The 8,753-nt window shown below is 48.0% G+C and overlaps 1 protein-coding gene and 1 long non-coding RNA gene across 5 annotated transcripts in view; one reads left to right on the plus strand and one right to left on the minus strand.

The window, feature by feature from the left end:
• LOC106812675 (fibropellin-1-like) overlaps positions 1–7,936 on the minus strand; it is a 19,412-nt gene extending 11,476 nt beyond the window's left edge. Inside the window, exons 1-5 of one of the 4 annotated variants that reach the window (XM_014816608.1) lie at positions 7,606–7,936; positions 7,323–7,573; positions 4,614–4,748; positions 4,125–4,215; positions 3,305–3,432 (exon numbers count right to left, since the gene is read on the minus strand). In XM_014816608.1, coding sequence (XP_014672094.1) covers positions 3,305–3,432; positions 4,125–4,215; positions 4,614–4,748; positions 7,323–7,410 — 442 coding nt within the window. In that variant the 5' untranslated portion in view covers positions 7,411–7,573; positions 7,606–7,936. Of the gene's footprint in view, positions 1–3,304; positions 3,433–4,124; positions 4,216–4,613; positions 4,749–7,322 lie in introns of those variants that run through there. The other 3 variants (XM_014816607.1, XM_014816609.1, XM_014816610.1) reach the window with 3 other exon arrangements.
• Positions 1–8,753, plus strand: part of LOC106812676 — a 19,518-nt gene that overhangs the window by 3,675 nt on the left and 7,090 nt on the right. The window contains exon 2 of the long non-coding RNA XR_001394366.1: positions 5,817–5,822. This is a non-coding gene — a long non-coding RNA (uncharacterized LOC106812676). The remainder of the gene's footprint in view (positions 1–5,816; positions 5,823–8,753) is intronic.

The raw sequence follows: 8,753 nt of genomic DNA on the forward strand, positions 1-8,753 counted from the left end.
GCTCGTCGCGCCGCCTCCGTTGCCCTGCGACAGCACATTACGCTGTAATTACCTCTATCTATGTGTCAGTAACTCTACTTATGTGTAACTCTACCTATGTGTAAACTCTACCGTATGGTGTAAGTACTCTACTTATGACGCACTCTACCATATGGTGTAGTAACTCTACCTATGTGTAACTCTACCTATGTGTAAGTAACTCTACCTATGTGTAAGTAACTCTACCTATGTGTAAGTAACTCTACCTATGTGTAGGTAACTCTACCTATGTGTAAGTAACTCTGCCTATGTGTAGGTAACTTTACCTATGTGTAAGTAACTCTACCTATGTGTAAGTAACTCTGCCTGTGCAGCACACACGGCTGTAACTATAGCGCGTATTTAGCCAGGAATAGTGTGTACACAAATTTAGCGCGCACCTGGCCCGGCGCGGACTAGTTTGATGTAGGATCTAATTTTGCAGTCTGCACGGAGTATAACTCTATCTATTCAGCACTGGGGACCGCCTGAATGGTTCGGTGGCGAGGCAAAGAGCTACGTAGCTTGAGCTGGGCTGTAATGTGCTGTGACGTGTCGCTCACGGCAATCTCTCACCGCTCACGGCACCTTCACGCTCACGGCAATCTCTCACCGCTCACGCAATCTCTCACCGCTCACGGCATCTCCTCACGGCTGCGGCAATCTTCTCACGGCTCACGCTCGCGATTCTATCAGTTGAAAACGAGCCAGGTCGCGAAACAAAGCACGGGGGACCACACAACAGCAAACAGAACGACATTAAAATACATATTACACACAACGATCAGTTACAATGGATACACTGCACAACGTAATGCAAGCACGTAACGACACACACGATGATGCATAATATAGGGACAAACCACGCATGCTAATGATTTCATGGAAATGAGCAAGCAGCAATGATTTGTGTTCTGTTTATCGCTTTATACTGGTTACTGTTCCATTAAACACATGAATTCCATTCAACTGCCGATTTCACTTACCCATACCTGCTCGACTCACAGACGTCCTTAATCTTTTCCAATCACGTTACGTTTCATTCTAACTATACACAACGCGCGTTCTCGGTGTGGTGAACTAGGATATGACAACGGCTTACCACCGGCCGGGATTAGCCATAGTCAGCATTGGACACAGTAAGGCACTAGCAGCAAAGCAACACGCGAGACTGCAAGCAGAGCATGATCCATGGTTTTCGCCTTCTCCTCCTCACCACGCCAGGATTACCTTAGAAAGTCGCGTGTGTACCACGTACGACCCGGAACCCTTGCAAGAACACGATTCGGACATCCTTGTCAAGAACTACGATCCGGGAGATTCTTGTCAAGACCTGACGATCGACAATCCTTGTCAAATGAACTGACGATCCGACAATCCTTGTCAAGAAACTACGACTCCAACAATCCGTGTCAAGGAACTACGATCCGACAATCCTTAGTCAAGAACAACGATCGACTCCTGACAAGAACTACGTATCCTGCGACATCCGGAAATTCTCGTCAAACTACGATCCGGCAAAATCTTGTACGAAACTACGCACGCCAGGCCCAGACAGCAATCAGAAGATTCGCTGTAGAGTGGAATAGCAGTTGGAACCCTCACACGGTGCCTTCCTGCGCGCCATTATATATGAGCCAATGGTTCACCCCCTCCGCTGTGACGTGTTATGACGGGCGCAGACCGCTTTGTTCGCGGCGTCTCTGTTAGGCGTCGACAATACTGGGGCAGCTTCTAACCAGTTTCCTCACATCTTCTCGCGGGCAAAGCGTCATATTTGACTGCGATCCGCCTCTCTCTCTCTCTGCCGCCCTTTCTCTTTCTCTCTCTCTCGCCTCTCTTTCTTTCTTTCACGTAAACGACCATGGATACGTTTGTGAACGACATTTTCTTGTACACATTAGGGGCGCGTTGATGCGGGGGTGCTGCGCCCGGCTATTATTTGGCCGTAGCCTACGTAGCGTACGCGTATCGTGAAGTAGATGTTGCGAGACCAATTGCCGAATGTCCGTGTGAGCTGGCGGCGAGTGTATTGGTTTAGCACATAAATGTTTTACATTGCGCGTCTAATGTAAGTTCTAAATTGTTACAATTCAATTTAATACTTACTAAATAATTACGACAACTACTACGCAAAGTCGCGCTCACAATTTGCAGAAATCGGCGAGTATGCCGAGCATGCACGCCCAACTAAGATATAGTCGTCTCAATCCTATGCTCCCGGTGTCACACTATGCTCGTCAAACTGCTCGCGCGCTGGTGCCTGTCTATAGCCCACAGGTGGCTTGCCGAGGGCTATTAAAGGAGAGAGGATGTCACGATACTTACCTTAAGGATGTTTGCGAGTAAACATCGACGCCCATACTCCCAGCGTCCCCATCACTACATCATACTCTCGCTCCCCACCACGCATAGGCCTACCGTCGACTTCGGGACTCTCAGACGAAGTGTCGGTCATTCTTTTTCCAGAAGGTTTTCGGCAAACATTGTATCATGAAGAGGGACGCTGGGGTGGGGCGACCGAGCGAGCTGGGGGTCTAATGCGAGATCAGGGGTGTAGGACGCTGTGGTTCCGCCTCGCTGAAGCCGCCCGAGTGAGTGTGATGTGAGTGTTGCGTGAGTGTGAGTGATGTGAGTTATTGGACAGGCGGACAATGGGCTTGAGCGCGTAAGCAGGGGGGGCGGTGGGGGCGGTCGCCCTCCCCAAAACGGCGCAAATATGCCCCAAATGGCTTAAATATTTCAATTTCTGGGGGGGCTGCCTCCAGACCCCTAGACTGGGCATGGCTCGGACGCTGCCAAACGTTACGGTGGTCAAATTTGCCATGTGCGTGCAGTGTTTACGTATGATGTATAATGGTATGTACGTGTGTGTGTGTGTGGTTGTGTGTGTGTGGGGAGTGTGTGTGTGTGTGTGTGTGTTGTGTGTGTGTGTGTATGGTGTGTGTAGCGGTGTGCGTGTCGTGTGTGATGTGTTGTGGTGTGTATATGTTCGTGTGTGTGTGTATGTGTGGTGTGTGTGTGTGTGTGCGGTGTGCTGTGCAGGGGCGGAATCCAGAGGGGTGGTCGAGGGGTCGCGGACCCCCCTTTTGACCACAAAAAAAGGAAAATCATACACAGCGCACTGCTGCGCGCGCACGCCACGCACGCACGCACGCACGCACACACAACACAGAGACACAAGACACACACGCATGCCACGCCGCCGCACGCACCACGCACACACACACACGCGCGCTGCGCGCCACACACACACACACACTTCTGCTTATCTTGTCTCCTGTACCTTTCTTGCAGACGCGCTCACACTGGCTCTTCGTATCAAACTTGTTGGGGTTACCGCTGCATCCGCTCCATGTGAACACCTGACAGATCCTAGAGGCCGTACTGTAGTACCACTTCAGCACATTACCACTATACGTGACAAATAAACCACATTTAACCTTGTGTTAGCGGTCAAGTCTTTAAGACAGACACATGTGTTTAAATTGTAAGGCCATTTTCGTTAGTGACCATTATGAATTCACCTACTGCATCCACTATACCCACATATCACATACTATGGCTGTATTAACACATTGTGAGCCTGTAGCATCATGACGTGGGACCCATCTAAGGAATTAACTCTTGTACGATAATCGTTGTTATGAAAATAATTCTGCTTGTGGGTGCATGTGAGCCTCTCAAAATAACGCGGGGCCTGTAGCATCTGCTATATTTAATACGATGTTAATCCGGCTCTGACTACATAATCATTTATTACTCGAAATTACAACGTATATCGAATGTTTTGCGTTTTACGAGAGTTTATTAATATGAACTAAACCTACACAGAGGAAAAATGTCTCGAATAAAGCGTTTACACGAGTCAAAACTATCGCGTTTCAACCCGGGTATAAAACCGATTTTTTACATGTGTAGACGCATAACTCGTGGTTATTTTTTGTCTCGTCTAGATGTAGCTATATTTTACTACTATTGTACTATGTATGTATGGTACTATTGTACTATGTATGTGTTGTACTATTGTAGTATGTATGTATTGTACTAGTGTAGTATGTGTGTAGCTATTGTTAGTGTGAGAACGCGTGAACTCTGCCGCTTACCTGCAGGTTCCGAACGACGGGGGTAGTCGGCACCTCAGCTGTGGGCCTGAGCCACCGTGTGAACCACTACCATGTCCAATCTCATGACCATCTATATATTAAATATATATATATGGAATAATTATATCAGGAGTGAATAATAGAGATTATTCACTCCTGCAGAATTGTTAACACATAATTAAGTTGACCCTTATAAGGAACCCTACTAGCCCAGTAAACGTTTCGTGTTGCGATATTGTATGGTGAGTGTAACTGAACTATTCGTCTTAACGAGAAGACCACGCTTTCAGCGTATTGCTATGTGTCATGCGCGACATGAACGATGAAACGTGAACGATAATGATGGCTAACAGCAATGAATATTGCACAAAACAGGTACGAAATACGCCAACGCAACATGTACGTCATCTTCTCTCTATAGTAACTGCTAGAGGGAGAGAGGAGGCAACTACCCAGAGGAGCAAGCATGCATGTTGATCATATTCTAACCTCCATAGTTTTGCGGTAGCAAGGAGTCGTAGTCATTGCCCTGGTGCGTATTGTGGCCACCAGGGGGCGCCACACTCACACCTTTGTGGCCGTGCGATGTGTAAGGGTTAAAGATAGGAGCATTCTGAAACGGTCCTGCAATGAAATCTCGATGCATTACCCGCACTGTAGTTCGGTACGAATCTCGTATTCTACGAACTTTATACACATCTATCACATATCTTATGTCGGTTAATTTTATATGTTTTCAGTTCTTGCTTATTAATAACTACCGCATACCATGATGATTAACATGTGAAGAAAACCCTACCTAATCCAACAGTTATTATAGCTGCCAGGGTCTAATGTCCCAGGGTTACTGCCGGAACGTACTCTGGTACGGTCCGGTATACGGAACGTGACCTGGTAACTATCTAATATGCCCGGACCGTACCTCGCCTACTCCATAACGAGTCTAGGAGTCGCCTACGCTACTCCCTAACCCTAACCCTAACCATATCAGCTATTGACCGAGGGTACGTTCCGATATACCGGACCGTACCCAGAGCGGTAACGTCCGCGGGCAGTACCTGGGGGGAATGACCCTATCAGCGTTGATTATACATTAGACAGATATATACGATCTGTTCCTGTGCTAAAACATACTTGAAAAATGTCGAAATAAAACGCGTATATGATAAACACGTGATAAGTGGAAGGACTGACTACATGCTACTCAACTACCGATCGGAGCGTCCATAATAACCATAGTACGAACAGTTAATACATGCAGTATCTTTCTTGGTGTCTAGCGCAGCCAGTGCGTTCACATGGGGCTTTACTATGGTGGCCCACGAGGACCATATCACTGTCAGCACGTGAGTTAGAATTTAGGTATAGGTAGGGACGTCGGGGGTGGGGTTAGGTGAGACGTTGAGGCTAGGTATGGGTGAGAGCTAAGTTAGAATTCATGGCGTAGGCGGTAGCGTTAGTTGAATTTAGGCCCTATGGGTTAGGTTAGAATTACGGTAGGTTAGCGTTCAGGGTTAGCGGTTAAAATTGACTGGGGTAAGCGATAGGGTTGGAAATTAGGCGGATGATGGGTATGGTTAGAGTGGGGTTTTGAGATTAAGATTAGGATTACGGTTAGTCTAGGTTAAGCCGTTAGAATTATCGTTAGAATTAGGTCGTTACAATTTACGAGGTTGGTACCAGGATGAAAAGTTGGCAGTAGCGCATGGCGTTAAAATTACGGGCTATGGTTAGAGCTGTGGTTTAAGGTTCTGCAATCACTGATGGTTAGAATAAAGGGTAGGTGAAAGTTGGTCATCACAACCCTAAGCCAGGTAATTATATACTGGCCCCTCCAGGGCCACACCCATACCCAAACTCATTACATCCTCCCCTCTCGCTTACCTCTCTGCCACTTACGACGCTATGGAGTCGTGATCGGGTTACTGGCAATACATTCCCACATAGTCACGCGTGCAGCGGCAAGTCGCACCGGCTCGCCCCACCTCAGTACCGTACCTGCATGCGGCGCCGTGCCAGCACGGGTTAGGGTAGCACGCATCCCCGGCGTATCTCAGGCCCTCGTCGCGCCAGCCTCCGTGCCCTGCGACAGCACATTACGCTGTAATTACCTCTACCTATGTCAGTAACTCTACTATGGTAACTCTACCTATTGTGTAAACTCTACCGTATGGTGTAAGTACTCTACTTATGACGCACTCTACCATATGGTGTAGTAACTTACTTATGTGTAACTCTACATATGTGGTAACGTAACTCTTAATATGTGTAAGCAACTCTACCTATGTGTAAGTAAACTCGGCCCTATGTGTAGTAACTCTACCTATGTGTAAGTACTCTGCCCTATGTGTAGGTAACTTTACCTATGTGTAAGTAACTCTACCTATGTGTAAGTAACTCGCATGCCTGTGCAGCACACACGGGCTGTAACTAGGCGCCGTATTTAGCCCGCGAGATAGTGTGTACACAAATTTTAGCGGCGCGCGCCTGGCCCGCCGACTAGTTTGCATGGAAGGATCTAATAGCAGTCTGGTACGGGTTAAACTCATATCTATTCAGCACGGGGACCGCGGCTGAGCGTTCGGTGCGAAGCAAGAGCTTATACGTTAGCTGAGCTGGGCTGTAATGTGCTGTGACGTGTCGCTCACGGCAATCTCTCACCGCTCACGGCAATCTCTCACCGCTCACGGCAATCTCTCACCGCTCACGGCAATCTCTCACCGCTCACGGCAATCTCTCACCGCTCGCGGCAATCTCTCACCGCTCACGCTCGCGATTCTACTCAGTGAAAACGAGCAGTCGCGAAAACAAAGTACGGGGGACACAACACAACAGCAAACAGCGACATTGAATACATATTACACAACAACATCAGTTAACAATGATACACTGACAACGTATGCAACCACGTAACGACAACACACTATGATGACATTGAAATAGGGACAACCACGCATGCTAATGATTTATGACAATGAGCATAGCAGCAATGACTTTGTGTTCTGTTTATCGCTTTAATACTGGTTACTGTTCCATTAACCACCATGAATTCATTCAACTGCGATTTCACTCTACCCAATACCTGCTCGATCTTCACAGACGTCTACATCTACTCTCCCAATCCACGTCAACGTTCCATTCTAACTATACCAACCGCGCGTTCTCGGTGTGGTGAACTAGGATATGACAACGGCTTACCACCGGGTCGGGATTGCCCATAGTCAGCAGTTGAACACAGTGGCACTAGCAGCAGCAACAGCGAGACTGCAAGCAGAGATGAATCCATGGTGTCGCCTTCTCCTCTCCCCACGCCGATTACCTAGGAAGTCGCGTTGTACCACGTACGACCCGGAAACCCTTGTCAAGAACCACGATCCGACAATCCTTGTCAAGAACTACGATCCGACAATCCTTGTCAAGAACTACGATCCGACAATCCTTGACAAGAACTACGATCCGATCCGGAAATTCTCGTCACAACCTACGATCCGACAATCCTTGTCAAGAACTACGATCCGGCAAATCTTGCTACGAACTACGCACGGCAGCGCCCAGACAGCAACCAAAAAGATTCGTGTTAGAGTGAATAACAGTGGAACCCTAACACGGTGCCTTCTGCGCGCATTATATATGAGCGATGTTTCACCACTCGTGTGACGTATGACGGGTGCAGACGCTTTTGTTCGCGGCAGTCTCTGTTAGGCGATCGACAACTACTGGCAGCTTCTAACAGTTCTCCCTCACATCCTTCTCCGCGTGCAAGCGTCAATATTGACTGCGATCCGCCTTTCTCTCTCTCCCTCTCTTTCTTTCTTTCACGTGAAGACCATGGATACGTTTGAACGCATTTTCTCGTAACATTAGTGGGCGCGTTGATGCGGGCGGGCCTTCGCCCGGCTATTATTTGCCGTAGCCTACCTATATGCGTATGTAAGTAGATGTTTGCGAGACCAATTGCGAATTCCGTGTGAGCTGCGCGAGTGTATTGTTTAGCACATTAAATGTTTTACATGCGGTCAAATGTAGTTTCTAAATTCTTACAATTACTACTACTAAACAATTACGACAATTACTAGCTACGACAACTACTACGACAAAGTCGCGCTCACAAAATTGAGAAAATCGGCGAGTACTGCCGATGCATGCGCCAAACGAAGATATAGTCGGCTCCCAATCCTATTGCTCCCGTGTGTCCACTCATGTCGTCAAACTGCCTCGGCGACGCTGGTGCCTGTCTATGGCCACAGGTGCGTGCCGAGGCTGTACACACGGAGAGAGGATGTCACGCATACTTACCTTAAGGATGTTTGCGAGTAAACATCGACGCCCTACTCTCAGCCGCTACCCCCATCCACTACAATCACTATTCTACGCTCCCCACCCACGCATAGGCCTACCGTCCGACTTCTGGGAACTCTCAGACGAAGTGTCGGTCATTCTTTTCCAAGAAGTTTGCAAACATTGTATCATGAAGAGGGACGTTGGGGTGGGGACGACCAGCGAGCTGGGGGGTCTAATGCGAGATCAGGGGTTGTAAGGACGCTGTGTTCCGGCTCGGCTGAAGCCGCCCGAGTGAGTGTGAGTGAGTGTGAGCATAGATATATACAAGATAGAGTATAGATATATATA

The sequence above is a fragment of the Priapulus caudatus genome, unplaced genomic scaffold (genome assembly GCF_000485595.1).
Source record: "Priapulus caudatus unplaced genomic scaffold, Priapulus_caudatus-5.0.1 Scaffold673, whole genome shotgun sequence".
Taxonomy (NCBI): domain Eukaryota; kingdom Metazoa; phylum Priapulida; class Priapulimorpha; order Priapulimorphida; family Priapulidae; genus Priapulus; species Priapulus caudatus.